General features: G+C 40.7%; 1 protein-coding gene across 1 annotated transcript; it reads right to left on the bottom strand.

Moving 5' to 3' along the window:
- Window positions 1-428: 428 nt before the first annotated feature.
- Window positions 429-18,078, bottom strand: LOC123764770 (flap endonuclease GEN homolog 1). Its single transcript, XM_069337705.1, has 10 exons — window positions 17,983-18,078; window positions 16,755-16,877; window positions 15,759-15,923; window positions 13,768-13,813; window positions 12,625-12,705; window positions 10,572-10,672; window positions 8,026-8,178; window positions 5,770-5,923; window positions 3,847-3,917; window positions 429-1,915 (listed from the first exon to the last, which is right to left on the bottom strand). The coding sequence occupies exons 1-10, from the start codon at window positions 18,009-18,011 to the stop codon at window positions 1,693-1,695; spliced, it is 1,146 nt and encodes a 381-aa protein (XP_069193806.1). The 5' UTR covers window positions 18,012-18,078; the 3' UTR covers window positions 429-1,692.
- Between the last annotated feature and the right edge of the window lie 334 nt (window positions 18,079-18,412).

Genomic DNA, 18,412 nt, shown 5'->3' with positions numbered 1-18,412 from the left:
AATTACAAGACCATCTTAAAAAGAAAACACCCAGAACTAAGTCAATACTCAAACCAGGAATGAGTGTTAGCTACAGAACACTGCAAGCCAGGCATGACAGGCTGGCTCTTATCCATGACCTTTACAATACTGAGCAAGTTCAACAACTTCAGTCTCAACAAGCCACAGTGTAGGATGGAAAACAATGATTTTTCACCCACAGGGTTATAAACCCATGGAACCGTCTACTCACCAAGGCCGTAAATGCCAAGACATTAAGAAAGTTCAAATCAAATTGGAAAAATCCTGAGGAACAATTGCTGGGAATGAAAGGGGGGGAGGGGGCTATGACAAACCTCTGGCTTCCTGTCCCCATAAAGGCCACTGAAGATGGCAGCCCTCAGGTAAATTCAGGTAAAGTAACTTGAAAATTTGGGACAAAAATACAATTAAGTTAGTACATTTAATATAAAAAATTAACATCAATTTATACTTAAGGTAAAAAACTTTACAAAATAAAGTTTAAAGTGCCAGAAACTTGCATGTGGCACAGGTACACAGTACTGGACATGATGGCCCACACGCACACTGTGTTGAATACCAGCCATGACAGGATACACAGTACCAGGCATGACAGGATACACAGTACCAGATACCCCAGGATACACTGTGTGTACAGGTCATGATAGGAAACGCACATACTGTACGTTCATCTACCAACCATAAGAGTATAGCTTACATATCTTTACATATCTATTTTACACACACACACACATACGTTTATATAACATACAAAATGAGGTAGAACAAGTTGAAAACATATAATTCTATTTAACAAAATAAAGTACAATCCTGCACATAAATTTAAATAAAGAAATCAAACCTGCTATGCCATTTCTTTGCCTCAAAGACAAATATTCAAGACATTATATTCCACAGAACTTTACTAATGAATCCAAAGTAGTACCACCACCACACTATCATAATGTCTTTTTTCACAGCCTTACTGATGTACATGTATATATATAAATCTCTCGGAAGAAAAAATATAATTGAAAATATATAATTATTATTGAAACAAAAAGTGTTCCTTCACTTGCACAATGTAAGAAAGTTGAGTGCTTATCAAACCTTACTGATGTTGCCATTTTATGTTATCGGCTCATATCAATCAACTCCTCGTGTATAACTACACTCAACCACTGCCGCCAGTCGTCATCGACAGCTGCTGCCAGCCGTCATCGACAGCTGCTGCCAGCCGTCATCGACAGCTGCTGCCAGCCGTCATCGACAGCTGCCGCCAGCCGTCATCGACAGCTGCCGCCAGCCGTCAACAGCTGCCGCCAGTGCTCATCAACGACTGCTACAATCACTAATCAATCACTACCATCCCCATTAAACAAACACATACTAGCTTTACCATCTCTATTTAACCTTGCCAGGACTTACAAAAATCTTATAAAATCATCACTTATCAAATCTTATTAGTACTGTTACTGTACTTATATATATTAAAAGTTTACAAACTTAACTAATACTTTAAAAAAAAAAATAACAAAATAGTGTAATACTTTAACAATTATTTGCAATGAGAAATTTCTCTCAGGTGAAGGTAATAGCGAGAGATACGAAGAGTTTCAATGCATCTTGCAGTAATACTGTTTGAGCTTCACTTATAACGTTCCTGCAGATACATGAATTACCAGTACAGTATTACTGTCTTGGCTTTACTGTGTAGGCCTGCTGGAACACCTTCGTGGCCTCCACAGTCTTAACACGTACCTCCAAATCTTGCCAACGGACACTCCAGGATATCTTTAAGTACATCGGCAGCTCGTCTGACGACGTCGTTGACCCAAACACTTTGTCGTGTGGCTCATAGCATGACAAGTAAGTGATATCGGTGCCAGGTATGTCTCCAATGTCAAGATACCATCTTAAAAGATAAACATAATACGAGTTAAATATCTCTTGTGAACATCAAGACAATTTAGATGCCATAATATTCTCCAGATATTGGAGCGAGACATTGTATTTTTACCCGATGAGCTCAGGAAGCTTCTTTTTCACCAACTTCTGTTTTCTCCATCATTGTGCCCTTGTATAACTCAACCTCCAATGATAAGGTACCGCATTAAAGACCAGCAAGGAAACTACAGGCACATGGAATAAATGGTAGAATACTAGAATGGATTAAACAATAGCTAAAACACAGAAACAATGGGCCATGCTAAATGGGAATGAATCTGACTGGAGAAGTGTAAGTGGGGAACCTCAAGCGGGTCCCTTTTGCCACCAACCTTTTTAGTCACATACATCAATGACAAATGAGAATATTACAAACATCGTCATCAAATTTGCAGATGACAAAGATTTATGGTAAATGGGGAAGTGAAATTGTTATTGCGGTCTTACAAAGAGAGCTGCATGAACTCCACAAATGGTCAGAAGACTGGCAAATACTTTTTAACATCGATAAATGCAAGACCTTGCATGTGGGTCATAACAATCCGCGTTGCAACTACGAAATTAACAGCATTACCAAGCAGATTGATGAAGAAAAGGACCTTGGAGCCAGACTCCATCATTCACTGAAAGTTGCACAACAGGTGGGAGCTGCAGTATAAAAACGCTAACCAAATCATAGGAATAATCAAGCGTACCTTTGACTTTAATGAAAAGGTAGTTATTCAACTGTATAAATCTCTGGTGTGCCCCTTCCTGGATTACTGCATCCTGGCATGGAGACCTCATCTTCAGAAAGATATAGCTTCAGTGGAGAAAGTTTAACACCAGGCAACAAAAATAATTCCAGAACTAAGTTAACTCTTGTGCCAGGAAAACTTAAGGGGTCTCAGGGCTAACAACCCTACAAACCAGACTTGACAGGGCTGATCTCATCGAAGCGTTCAAAATACCTAAGAGTTTGGAGGATGTTGATCTTGACAATTTCTTAAAAAATAAGATAACCAAAACAAGGAGCAACAGCTTCAAGCTCAACAAGTCACAATGTAGGACAGAAAACAGAAGATGCATTTTCAGCCACAAGGTTATAAACCCCATGCAACAGCCTACCTGCTGAAGCCATAAATGCAAAAACTCTGCTGAACTTTAACATTCAGCATGAAAAAATCATTGGGACAAATGATGGAGGGGGGGATCTTTGACAAGCTGCTGGCTTCCTCTCCTTGTCAAGACCATTGTGTTAGTGGCCCCTCAGGTAAGGTAATATTGTACATTTTTTATATTTCTTGATCATTCTAATATACAAGTTAAGTTAACTTCATTTAGTATGATGTGTATTTACTCCATTGTACCTTAGAATAATTGTCTCTAAATTATTCAGTGTTTTTTACACTACACACAGATCACACTAACGTGATGCATCAAATGAAAAAATTCGAACCTGTGTCCGGGAGCAGATTAAGGCAGTGTCTGGGATGCTCCCGGACGCAGGTTCGAATCCTCGTCACGGCCCTTGTGGATTTGTTTATTCAGTGTTTTGTGGGAAACATTTTGCGTGGTAGTGGTTACATGTTGCATGCATCCCCCTGTACCTACAATTGTTCCTGTTCCGGGCTCTTTGTATGCATACGCTTATGAATCAAGCATCATTATTAAAGTATTATTATTGTATATTCATAAACACATAAGCGTGGGTTTTTATCCTATTATATCTGAGAAGATCGTGATCTGCCCGAAACGCTGCGTGTCGTGTACTAGTGGCTTTACAAGATTGTAACTACTATACCTGTACTATGTATCCTCACAATCCCAATGTACCTTCTTGTATATATATAAATAAATAAATAATAATAAATAAGAAGATAGTGCCATTAATTAAGAAGCAGATGCACAATGTCTCACCTGATTAAGAGAGGCGCAATCAATGACAAACTCTTCTCCTTTGACAAGTGCCAACACTTGGTGCCGAGAGTCTGAGAGGGTACAGAGGAGGAGGAGGAATGGGAAGGGACGGTTGAGGAAAAAAAAGTGAGAAGAAAAAATAAATATTAATTTTCAAGGTAAGGTAATTATCAGAAGAAAGCACCAAGTCATTACAAGTACAGTATTCAGCACTTGGAAGGGATCAGGATAAGGATTTGGGATGGGACGGGGGAAAGGAATGGTGCCCAACCACTTGGACGGCCAGGGATTGAGCTGCGACCTGCAAGAAGCGAGACCATCGCTCTACCGTCCAGTCCAAGTGGTCAAACTAAAAAATTAACACAGTCAAACTAATTACTGTTTCAATGCAAATAAGTCAATTTCTAATTAGTTTCAAGACAATTATGTTCAATACAACGTTAATCATAAATATATCAATATAAATGATAACCAGAGTATAATAATAATATATGCAATATTGTACAGCAGAATCTTGATGTATGAGTGCCCAAGTACAAGTTTTTTGGTATACAATGACAATTTCGTCAAAATTTGCTGTGGTGTAAAATGTTCACTCCGGGGTATGACTCGCTTGTTCATACTGTACTTGTATGGGTCACACACCAGAGTTCTGCGGGGCAAAGTACAATCAGTTTACCCATGTACAAGTCATTAGGACAAATGGGGGGGGGGGACCTCTGACAAGTCACCGGCTTCTTGTCCTCATTGAGGCCATTACAGTGTTAGTGGCCCATGGGTAAATTCATGAAATTTGCCTAGTGATAACTGCGTTTGAATTCCCTATGAAGACTAAGCGTGTTTTTTTTTTTTTTTAGCTGCTGAACAAAAACGCTCATATTATATATCATGCCATGGGTCCTAAGAAAGTCAGTGATAAGGTTCAACCTTAGAAAATAATTGAGGATGACTACAGAAAAAAAAAAAAAAAAAGACGACTATATGCTTGTGGTTGATCTGGCTAGTGCAGGATGGGAAGAACTGCCAAATTTTGCAGAAAAGACTCGTCCAGATAAAGCTGTAAGTAATCTTTTTAATGACAGTGACATCTCGCTTGATTACCTCACTACAGACAACTGTTAAAACACAGGCAAAAACAAGTGTCTTTAGACAGATTCTTAGCGAGACAAACAACCTGTGAACCACAACCAGGTCCTTGTGTATGCCTATAAAACATTGATACAGTTCCCCCAGAAACTGCCTTATATAATGGAGAGACTTCCCCCTTCCAGACACTAACATCTTGCCCCCTCTCACTCCTCACCGCCTTACATACGCCAACAAGAGTCCTCAATAAAGGTAAAGTGCAATAAAAAATAAGAGTAGTATTCTGTATAAAATGTACTGTATATTTAAGTTAATATTTTTGGGTATGTGGAACAGATTAATTAAATTTCCATCATTTATTATGGGAAAATTGATTTGGTGTAAATATTCGGGTAACAATGCACTTCTTAGAGTGGATTAAATTCATACACCAGAGTTCCACTGTATCTTCTTGAGGTTATCTTGAGATGATTTCGGGGCTTAGCGTCCCCGTGGCCTGGTCAAAGACCAGGCCTCCTTTTTGTTACCCCCCCCCCCCCCCCCCCAGGAAGCAGCCGGTAGCAACTAACTCCCAGGTACCTATTTACTGCTAGGTAACAGGGGGCATTAGGATGAAAGAAACATTTTGCCCCATTTGTGTCTGCCTCCACCAGGGAGCGAACCCGGAAAACCTCAGGACTACGAATCCGAAGCTCTGTCCACTCAGCTGTCAGGCGCCCTAATATGGCATCAAGTTCTATTGCAAGACCTTTGTACTGTGCTATGCGTGCTTATGGCGTTACAACAATGTCAGAATTCTTGTATATATAAATAAAAAATATAACAAATCTCATTCACCATAAACATGGGTGTGTCTGGTGGCTGGAGTTCAGTCTGTACAAAGTCTGTGACCACAGGGCTGGAGAGGAACTCTGTTAATGCTACATTCACTTCCTTTCTCTGGTGTTGCCCTACGTGTTGGTGAAGCAGCTCACGTAGACCTCGCTCCTCACTGAAATAAAAGTAGAAAGTTTTGACGAGATCTGCCTTGTCATGTCTGATTTTTAGTGTTAGCCCTGTGGCCCTTCAACCATTCCTGGTATGGGAGTCAACTTAAGTAATTATCAAAAGAAGACACCAAACCGGGAAGGCTATGTAGCACCATCAAATGTGGGGAATAATCAGAGGGCGCTAGATATCACCAAGGATGCCAATACAAGAACAGAAACGCACAAGGCGAACAATATCAAAAGTATCCAATTTACTAAGAATTCTATTGAGGGACAAGTGACCACAAGGGACAGTCAGAAAGCAAGACACGCTTGTGCTGGAAGTCAGGACATTCAACAAGGATATGCACGACTAAGAGGTGCAATGCAATTTAGACAATAAGGAGCAGGGGTGGCGCTCCATTAAGTGGCCGTGAGTTAAGCGTGTAGGGCCAATACACAACCTTGCCAGAGCCGTTTCCCACCGCCGGTTACGGTGGTAGGAGGAAGGCCACCAGGACATACTACTCTTAAGAGTACGCAGTTTGTTACCAGCAACAGAAGACCAACAACTCTGCCAACAGACAAAGATGGAGGAATGAATAACTGGGGTAAAAGTTGGAAAAAGGAATACCTTTACGGGAGATGGGACAAGAGCGGATAGCTTCCTTAGCGGCAGCGTCTGCATGCTCATTTAAAAGACACACCAATATGGCTGGGAACCCAGCAAAACTCTACTGACTTAAAATTTACTCGTGATAAGAAACAGCCAATGTTGAATCTCGACGACCACAGGCTGGACTGGATTAAAGGACTCCAGGGCCATGAGGGCACTACGAGAGTCAACTACCACCACAAAGGAGGATTGACACTGGGAAAGCAGGAGACAAAGAGCATAGGGAATAGCATAAAGTCCTGCCATGATGATGCTAGTCTCTGGAGGTAGGCGACACACAGGTTTATTCAGTTAAAACAACAGAGGAGCCCACACCGCCTGCAGACTTAGACCCATCAGTGAAAATGGAAATTGAGTGGGAGTGTGAAGAAAATTGTTCAAGGAAAAGGAGTTTCAAAACCATAGGAGGGGTAAAAGGGTTTAGTGATGTGGGTCAGGGATGTACAAAATTTTGTAAGGGGGACCCTCCACGGGGGCAAGGATGGAACAATACGAGGAGAAATATTGGTAATTTGAACCGAAAGAGAATCCTGCAAGCGAGACAACCGGACAGAAAGAGGGAGGTGAAGAGGAACAGGAACTACAGGAGGGGTAAAAGTCAAAGCACGACAGAGGTGAGAGCGAGGATGTTGTAAGGACCCCGCAAGGTAGCGAAGACTACTGTTTTAGAAACTTGTATTTTGTATATGGCAATGGAAATTCAGCTTGTTATCACTGAGAACATCAAGGAATTTCCCATCTACTGTACTCTCTTCTTAATTTGAGCATTGTTAGTTCTTAGTTAATTTGATTGGTGGACTTTTTTTTTTTAAATTAAAATGTTTTATCAACGTTAAGGGTGAATTTCTAGCATTTGGCCACAGATAGATTTATTTATATTTTTTTTAGTTCAGTATTCACCATATCATTTAGAATAAGTGGGTTAGCATGGGAGAAAATGAAGGTCGATACATCACCAAATAGTATTAGGTGTCGAGTGGCATTTAGAAGATCACTGATGTCAATGAGAAAGAGAAGTGGACCAAGAATACTATCCTGAGGAATGCCAATGATAATAGGCAAAGTGGGAGTATTGCTCACAGAAACACACTGCTGCCTGTCACCGAGGTGAGATTGCAAGTAGTGAAGAGAGTGACCTCTGACGCCATAGTGTTGCAGCTTGAGAAGGTTATTGTGGTTAACGGTGTCAAAAGTGTCACACAGGTCAACAAATAAACCTACAGGGTATTTGTTCTTGTCAAGAGCTGCATGTATCAAGTAAAGCACATTAATGAAAACATTAATGTGCTGGTGCTGTTTTAGGGATCTCAACTCATTGACCAGAGCTAAGTATGTCACGTTTAGCTAAGAAGGAGTGAAGCTGTAAGTATAATAGTTTTTCAAATATTTTTGAATACAAGTGCAATCAAGAATCAAATTTATACATTGTCGTCAACTGAAATAACGTACCCAAGAGCAGCATCGTGAACAAGTTTCAGTGCCTTCTTGAGTCCAATTCCTGCAGCTCCAGATGGCAGTAAATCACAGCCAACCAACACTCCCAAGCCAATCAGAGAGTGATGCGTCAGACCGCACTTTTCCCTCACGTTCTCACTCCGATACCTGTAATAATAATTACAGGTATTTACCCGATTTACCTGAGGGCCACTAACCCTAGTGGCCTCAACAAGGACAGGAAGCCTGGGGCTTGTCAAAGGTCACCCCCTCCCCGCCCACCATTTGCCTTTATGATCTTTTTTCAGGTATATTGTGAAAGTCATAACAGTTTTAGCAGTTATAGCTTGGGCAGGTCAGCAGTTCCACAGGTTAATAACCCTGTGGGTGAAAAAGCACCTGTTCTCAGTCCTACATTGTGGCTTGTTGAGCTTGACAGTTTCCCCTTGAAACCACTGAAACCGTTGATATACAATATAAAGGTGATATTTAATGGTGACAGGCAGGTCTCTCCTTTAAACTGGTTGGAAGATGTACAGCTTTTTATTACATTTGAGAAGTCATTCCACAATTTGAGAAGTCATTCCACAATTTGAGACCCTTGATTTGCATAGAATTTCTGCTTTGGTTGAATCTCGCTATAATGTAAATAAAATATTTGTTTCTCATGTGGTGCCGATGAATTCTATTACGACTTGTTAGAAAAAGTGCTTAAGTTGAGGACTGGCATTGTAGTTCAGGGTTTAAAGATATACAGTAGACTTGAGAGTATGTGCAGTGACTCAATCTTTAATATTTTCAAAGATTTCCTGAAGGGTTTGTAAATATTTTAGTATCTATATTAAAAAAATATATATAATAATAATCATATTATTCATAATAAATGCATATAAAAGTACATATGAGGAGGTAAATTGTAGGTGTAAGTGCACAACAAATAAAAGCCACAACTAATGTAAAACATTTTGGCCAGATACTTTGAGAGAGATCAGTAACAGTTCACATGTAATATTTTTGTCATACGATAATTACACAACTTGTACCCTAAATGTCACACCCTTTATCTTGCCAATTACTATACTGTAAAATAACATGATTATTACTAAACCAATTCGTGACTTGATAATACCAGAACCCGAACATATGGTGTGAAACACTGGATTATATGACAGTCTCCTCGTACACTTTGCTTTGTTCTTGACTATCAACTGAGGATCCTGCAATGAATTCCCGGGTGGGACAGAAATGGTTGGGCATGTTTCTTTTCACCTATCAGTAACTAGGTACCTGGGAGACGGCCAACTGTTGTGGGGTTGCATCCTGGGGAAGGGTCAGTAGTTTGACCTTGGAGGAACCTTGATATAAGCCTTAAGTATATATATTCATGGGCTTCCTGTCCCCAACAACATGAATTATATCCCATACACACACACATTCACAGATGAATGCCAGGGTTAACAAGTCTACAAACAAGATACTGTATGACAGATGACCTCATTTGGTTCGTTAAAATACTGAAAAAGTTAGATATCAACAGACCATTTTAAAAACGTTTGTGACTCGTGCAAAGGACAACAGCGTCTTTCTCAACAAGTCACAATGCGAGTCAAACAATGGAAGAGGCTTTTCCACCCCCTCTCTTCAACAAGGTAATAAATCTATGGGGATCTCTTTCCTGCTGAAGTATAAACACTAAGATACTGCAATAATTCAGAACAAAAAAAAATAATGTGGTAACCTCTACAACCCACAGGCTTTCTGTCCTTATGAAAGTGAAAATAATAATGAACAAATTCACAAGGACCTTAATGAGGGCTGGAACCTATGCTCTGGATGGTCCCAGACGTGCTCTAGTCAACTATCATGACACTACAAATATTGCAACCTCAAGTGCTACTACCCCCACGAGTTAGGGGTAGTGGCATCAGAGGTGGAACTATTTGGTTGACAGAGCCAGAGTGCATGGGAGGAATTGTGTGAAACCTCGGTTAGGCTTCAGTGGAAGCCTTGGGATCCTCATGGGGCAGTAGCACTCCAGGTTGCAATACTTATACTGTATTCACCTAGTTGTTCTTGCGGGGGTTGAGTTCTGCTCTTTCAGCCCGCCTCTCAACTGTTAATTAACTACTAATTCTCCCCCCCCCACTCCCAACTGTGTTGTGGTACAGTTGACTAGAGCACATAGGTTCCAACCCTCATCAAGGCCCTTGTAAATTTGTTCATGGATATATCACGTTATTGTGATTTCTGTGTAATAATAATAATAATAATAATAATAATAATAATAATTTATTTATTTATGCTAGAGTACATATATGATACGTAAAACATTGGAGAATTTGTAGGCAAGAGAAGTACAATACTGTATATAAAGCCATTAATACGCAGAGCATTTCGGGCATACATCATTGGCACAAGAGATGATATCCTTCAGTTAAAATAATAAACTGAACTTAGGAGTTTGGTCAGGCAGTTGCTGGATGCACAAGTATGGCAATGTTTACATCATTACACTTGAAACATTAAGGCGTTAGACCAAACGTGAAACTGACAAACTATACCTTAAGCCACTGCTGCCGGGTGCTGTCGAGAGTTTTCTATACACAGTTTGTGCACCATACAGAAGCACATCACTGTCTTCAGTTATTATGCCGTCAACAAGCTGAGAAACAACAGTCGTAACATTACACACATTCTTAGGAGTGCTTACCATCATAACCAAATATGACAACCTATGATAAAATATTTCATGAAAGTGCAGTATGTGAAAATTTGTTTTGTCAGAGAGAGAAAGCCTGCGTATATTTATATTTTAGGCTTTTATCAAGGTCTTCTACCCCAAGGTCAAGCTACTGACCCTCCCCCAGGATGTAACTCCACAACAGTTGCCCATTTCCTGCTAGGTGAAAGGAAATGTGCCAACACCTTCTGTCCCACCTGGAAATCAGACCCAGGAACCTCAATTGCAACTCTAAAATGTAGCCAACTGGAAGGTGAAGGGACGACGATGTTTCGGTCCGTCCTGGACCATTCTCTAATCTTTCCAACAAACGTGACCTAACATAAGCTTACCCTTCCATTTATCTTTCTTTCTCTTTCCTTTTCTTTCTCTTCTCTTTTTTTTTTCTGTTCATTGTTTTCTCTTATGTTCCCTTGCTATCCTCCTCTTATTCCTATTACTACCCCCTTCTCATTCCGTGGTTATAATAGGAGCTGCCTTGTATGGGCCAATGGGCCCATACAAGGCAGGGTAAATCTTGCCTTACAGGCTTAATAGAATTCTACGATCAGGTGACAAAGATTAAGCAAGAAAGAGAAGGCTGGGCGGACTGCATTTTTTTGGACTGTCGGAAAGCCTGACAGTACCCCATAAAAGGCTGATGCATAAGCTGGAGAAACAGGCAGGAGTAACTAGTAGGGCGCTCCAGTGGATAAGGGAGTACCTAAGCAAATAGGAAGCAGAGTTACAATGAGGGGTGAGACCTCAGATTGGCATGAAGTCACCAGTGGAGTCCCACAGGGCTCTGTACTTGAACCTATCCTGTTTCTGATATACGTAAATACCCTCCCAGAGGGTACAGACTCATTCCTCTCAATGTTTGCTGACGACGCCAAAATTATGAGAAGGATTAAGACAGGAGGACAGCTTGAGGCTTCAAGAAGACCTGGACAAGCTGCAGGAATGGTTGAACAAATGGTTGCTAGAGTTTAACCCAAGCAAATGTAATGTAATGATAGGTGTAGGGAGCAGGAGACCAAATACAAGGTATCATTTGGGAGATGAAATACTTCAAGAGTCAAAGAGAAAGACCTGGGGTTGATATCACGGCAGACCTATCCCCTGAAGCTCAAATCAAGAGGATAACATCAGCGGCATATGCCAGGGTGGCTAACATAAGAACAGCCTTTAGAAACTTGTGTAAAGAATCTTTCAGAACATTATATACCACATGTGTTAGACCAATCCTGGAGTATGCGGCTCCAGCATGGAGTCCATATCTTGTCAAGCGTAAGACTAAACTGGAAAAGGTTCAATGGTTTGCCACCAGACTAGTACCCGAACTGAGGAGTATGAGCTACGATGAGACTACATGAATTAAACCTCACGTCACTGGGAGACAGAGGGGGACATGATTATCACACACAAGATTCTCAGAGGAATTGAAAGGGTATATAAAGACAGACATTTTAACACAAGGGGCACATGCACTAGGGAACACAGGTGGAAATTTGGTGCCCAAATGAGCCATAGACACATTAGAACTTTTTCAGTGATAGAGTAGTAGACAAATGGAATGCATTAGGAAGCGATGTAGTGGAGGCTACTCCATACACAGCTTCAAGTGTAGATATTAGAGCCCAGTAGGCTCAGGAACCTGTACATTAGTTGATTGACCGTTGAGAGGCGGGACCAAAGAGCCAGAGCTCAACCCCCACAAGCACAACTAGGTAAGTACACACACACACAGTGGTTCGTATAAGGTGCATAATGTCACTACGAGTCAATTTCATTCCTGTTCAGGTTTTAAATGCTATAAAAAAATGCATTGTACCCAAGTATTACAAGTTAAGGATCATGCACTACTTGACACTTTCATCATGTTAAGGGCTCACCTTTTGTTGCTCCAGCCACACACACAGCTTCTCAGCCTCTCCGTTGCTCTGCATGAATGGCACTCCCATACTCTGCAACAGCTGTGAAGAGAAGCCAATTTCTCCTTAACAGTCACAACGAAAGTATCATTTGTCTCGTTTCAGGCATATGCTAGACATATATACGAATGAATTTAGATGGATAAAAATAGTGTCCGACTTGTAGAGGCCAGTAGGCCTTCTGCAGTTGACTTTATTATGTTCTAATGCCTATCCATAAAGAACCCATCCATCCTTTTCCAGTATAGTGTACTATATGCACATTATCTTTTACTGTATTCCTATGCTATCCTCCCTATTCCTATATTCTTTTCCAGCAAACTTTTCAAATATTCTTTCATAGTTCAAACAAATATTTTATCAAAATCAGTTACTTATGTTTATTCATGCTATAGTGATATATTTTGAGAAATGAAATGCCATACACAACGAGAGACTCACAGTGTTCGAGAAGAACAGCGACACCACCTGATGGGTCAAGTTTTCATAACCGAGGGATTTATATTACCATACTTGAGGGACATATTGGTAATATTTTCAGTCAAGAGGATATACATTATGATATGTCAATAATATGGTATTAGGAGCAGGGACCAAGACCTGAGAAATATTTTTTACTACCCTAAGTCATTGTTAATCTTTAGGTAAACATAACCTGACCAGACCCAGCTCAACCTATCCTAGCATAACCAAAATAATAGAGAAACTGATTTTTATATAACAAGGTGTATGATAAAATAATTTCCTTATTAAGACTACATAATAGCTCGGTTGATAAGAGCTTCGGCCTTACACACGGAATCCACAGTGCGAGTCTCCTAGAGCCAAGGTGAATGGATGGTGTACAATGTCACTACGACGTTATAATTCTATTCCGGCTCAAGTTTTGGATTCTACCGACACCAGGGAAAGGGGAGGGGGGGGGGGGGTTAGGTTACTGCACTCACGACATGTAACTCTTGACCGTTTGACCACCGTTCCTGTGCCAGGTAAGTCTTCTACGGGCTCACCATAGCCCGTGCTACTTGGACCTTGTTCCTAGTAGCTGAATCTATAACATCATCATCATCTTGACCGAGGCAACATGTATAGTACTGTACTCACCTCTATGAGTACACGATCATTTCTCCTGCCTGTTGGTGCTTTGTACCTGAAACACAACACCTGTTCACACATTATACACAAAGAACATCTTAATTATTACTAATAATTAATTATTATTAGAAAGACAAAGTGGATTATTTAAAGGATTTATATATTGGTGTAAAAATAAAGTATACAAAAGTACTGGAGAACTTTATTCTTTAAATGCTTTAATTGCTATTTGCAATTACCACCTGTACTTGGATTGCCAAATAACTGTTTCCGAATGTATCCATAACCGATACTTTTTCACGTGCACCACATGTAGGACTTAGACGAGCAGATTAAGGGGGTATAAAGGATCCCCTAAAACCGACTGCTAGATGGGCTTTATATAATAACCCCCTATAGGAAACTTTTAATTATAAAATAGGGAGTTACATTCTTGTAAAGCCACTAGCACGCATAGCGTTTCGGGCAAGTCCTTAATCCTATGTTCCCCGGAATATGACCTGCCAAATTGTTTAACAACCAGGTACCCATTCTCTGCTGGGTGAACAGAGGCTACAATTAAGGACCGACACCCAGTAAATCCTCCCCGGCCAGGATACGAACCCAGGCCAAAGTGCTCGCAAAATGCCGGGCGAGTGTCTTACCACTTTGCCACGGGGACCACTGTCTTGGGTATTTACAAAATAGTTCCAGGCACTGGAATCATTTTCCACTCAGTATTTAGTATGCAATGATCCAATTCCCTGATTTCCCTCTCCTCCTTTCCTCCAAGGTTGTTAGATCGAAATCTGTTTATACAAGTTAGTCACATTTTAAATGATGACTGGTTGATGGGGTTCTGGGAGTTCTTCTACTCCCCAAGCCCGGCCCGGGGCCAGGCTTGACAGATTATTTCACCAAGACACTAGCATCGCATATGAGTGCATAATAATGTCCTGTCCTCGTCAAGGCCACTGGCGACGGTCACCCCAAAGTAAATTACACTCAATGCCGCTGGGTTTCAGTGTTTTAACTAATGTATTACCTCCCACAGTACATGGACTTAATAAAATTTGTATCTAAAGACTGGCTTGAAACAGCCAAGTCTAGAAATAGTCACATTTTAATTATAAACCAGATTATTTACATAATTGTTAGAATTTTAAATACAGTAATTCAGAGGTGGCTTTAAACGGCTAAGAAAGTGTCACGAGTTCAAGAGGTGATGTACACATTAGTCCAATATACTGCCAATTGGCAGTCGCATGGAGCATTGGTAAAACACTTGCCCCATGCTTCATGAGCGATTTGCCGTGGATTTGTATCTTGTCCGGGGGGGGTTGATTATGCACCAATCCTTAACTGTAGCCGCTGTTTACCCAGCAGTGAATGGGTACCTGGTTGTTAAACGATTGGCAGGTCATATTCCAGGGAAAATTAGGATTAAGGACCTTTACAAGAATGCAAAAACTCTTGTACAGTATATAAAAATAATAAAATACTGTACAGTACTGTATTGTAAGACTGCATACCCCACTAGTGGACACTAATTGCTTTTAACTCTTGAGAAGAATGTCAGTTATGGCTTTTAGACATTCAACAAATTTATACTCACTAACTCTGAGTTCAGGCATGATCACAAATGTTAATTTTAAGGTTTATCCAAAAATGTTGTGCACAGTTAGTGGCCATGAGCAGAGAATAATTCACAATAATGTGACTGAAATAATCAACCCCCCTCCAACACTAAATGAAAGTGGTAATTCCAGTTCATCCTGGATCCTTATGATGTTTAGGGTTCAGAATAGACAAAATAATGTAATTAAAACTTCATAGAATTATGAATGAATATAGTGTACTAAGTTACAAATAAAAATAATAGTGATTATCTTTAAATATTAATTACTACTACAGTACAGTACAACTATCCAACAGAAGAAACTCGTTCTCTGCAATCTTGAGCAAGATTATATACATCCCCCAGTGACACAAACTCCCCTAAAACAAACTCATCCACTCACATGGCTTTCTTGCGGGCAAGACTGATATTACATTTCTGGTGGAGCATGGCAGCCCAGCGTCGCTTGCCCATGAGGGGCAGCTTCCACTCCGACACCTTGCCATCCAGGACCACAAGAGGCACAACACCGGCTCTAATCAGGTTGGTGAGGCGGTAAAACAGAGTCCTGCAGGAGAGTCACACATTATAGGTAAACGGCAGGGGTAAATTAGCACAGTGCAAATATAGAGACCTTTTACAGAAGCACTAAAGAGAAAATAAGGAATTAAAAACAAAAATTATGAAATACTTTACATAAATAAACTTTAGTAGAGAGTTGGTAAACACACACACACATTAGCACAAGTAATTCAGCCTGGTTAATCACCTAATACGGTGAGTGATTAACCAAGAGTGATATTGGCCGTGTTCATGCCCTGGGTAGTGAAGGACGCTTGGCCGCTGATCCTTAGCCGTTTACCCCTGTTCATTTGACAGTAAACAAGGACCCGGTTCTAAACTGATTGGCTGTTGTATTCCAGTGAAAACTACCAAGGCAGGAATTAAGATGAGCTGAAGGAAGGTTTGAGCTTTTAGACTGCTAACACACATCAAAAGACATCTAAACAATTATTTTACTGACAAGATATACAAAGGTCCATGTACAGTCCATCACCTGGGCTCTGGGTGACTTGAACGGCAGACCCCCAAGAGTGTGAGGCCAAAGCTCTATCGACCGAGCTATTGAAAAGCCTTAACAAGGAAAGTTTCCAGAAGCAGCATCCTGCTGCCAAACGGGTACCTGTATGTTTTACTTTTCAGAGCACAAGTAACCACGTTCAATAGTTACTCAGATTACAGCATTTGTAAAAATGATAAAGTCACTAATTACGTGCAGCAATCTAGACATTCCAGCCTCTCGTCCACTGTCAAAATAATCTGAAAAAAATCTAAATATTGTACAAAACTCACTTTGAAACATTACTCTTGGCCACTAGCATGGCCTACTTATACATACCTCAGCCGGCTCTTAACAAGCCATGTCATTGCATCTAACGCCAGCACCAAGCCATTAAGGTCGTCTAGACGAACTACCTCCTCTGCGGCCGCTACCGCACCCCACAGTCCCATCACACCCATCCTGTCAGAATGTTAATATAGGCCTACTACAGCACCCATAAATATTGCTGGATCTGTTACATTAATCGCATGTGGGGCCGGCCAAAAAATGAATGGGTGATTAGAGAGACAGCTATGCCTAAGGAGACAGACAAGGTCTCCTGAGACCTTGTCTAGGGCTCTGATGGGTCTGGAGAGCAACTGATGAATTCCTGTTGTCTGGGACAAGAAGCCTGCACTTGTACCTAGGTCCCCATCAAGGTCAAACTATCAAACCTTCCCCAAGATGCAACCCATAACAGTTGCCTAACTCCCACGTGCCTGCTTACTGCTAGGTGAACAGGTGCATCAGGTGAAAAGGAATATGCCCAACCATTTGTGTTTTGTTCAGAGATCATGGAATGAGTTAAAGATGCAGACCCATGTGTATGGGGCCTTTGTCTAACCTCTGTATACAGTATAAAGGTCTGACTACCCTTATTAATGTCTTCTACTCCCTCATACCCTCCCTCTCCATCCTTACCCCTCACTCACACTGTCAGGTAACACAGTGACCACACAGGTACAAGATGTATTTGGCCACCCGTTCAGACGCCAGCCAAACACGTGCAGACGCCAAACCCGTACAAGACGTGTTCGGGATTCGTGTTCTCATACACCAAAGGGCTGAATATAATGACTCCTTCATGGTTTTAGTATTGCCTACATGACCAATTTTGAAGGTCTGAAGCCACCTGTAATCCCAACAAAGTTATGCACAATTCAGGGCAAGTTAAAATTTGTGTACAAATATGAGATGCAAAATTGTTTACACTAGGAAAAAATGCAAACAATCCTTGTTGACAATTTTACTAAATCACGTAAACTTTATCCTAGTCTACCAGAAACAACGCTAGGCCTATATTCCCTGGGCCTCATGTGGTGGGAACACCACACAAGGAATAATTTAATCTATACTTAGCTAACAACTAACGAGCCCATTCAAGAAACTTTACAATATAAACCAGTGCATTCACAACCACTTTATCTATTAACATGTTTCAAATTAGTCTACCTCATTTATTGAGACAAATTTCTGTCATACAGATCTTTTTCAGTCACAAAAAGCATGAATAGTATATATTTACTTGAGAGAGCTGAGCAACGTCCTCCCCATAAGACAGTCAGGCGGAGACTGGCGTGTTGACAGTCGATCAGCTGACACCAGCAGCTGCTCCCTATCTGCCAAACTCTCATATATTTCCTCTAAATAAATCTCTCACCGATGATGTAACTGACGCTAAACGTTTTACGAAACGTTGTAGTGATCAGCGTAATATTTTTCTCTCGTGTGAATTTGGTGAAAGGCGGATATTAGAAACTCGTAAGATTTGCAAGCCAGAAGGTATGGCAACCATCTTTAAATGCCAAACATGATGTTTGGAGTGTAAACAATCATTGTAATGTTTGGAGAGTATACGACCACTGTGATGTTTGGAGAGTATACGACCACTGTGATGTTTGGAGAGTATACGACCACCGTGATGTTTGGAGAGTATACGACCACTGTGATGTTTG

The sequence above is a fragment of the Procambarus clarkii genome, chromosome 5, assembly GCF_040958095.1.
Source record: "Procambarus clarkii isolate CNS0578487 chromosome 5, FALCON_Pclarkii_2.0, whole genome shotgun sequence".
NCBI lineage: Eukaryota > Metazoa > Arthropoda > Malacostraca > Decapoda > Cambaridae > Procambarus > Procambarus clarkii.
Note: the sequence above shows the minus strand (reverse complement) of the source record. Positions and strands in the feature narration are given on the sequence as shown.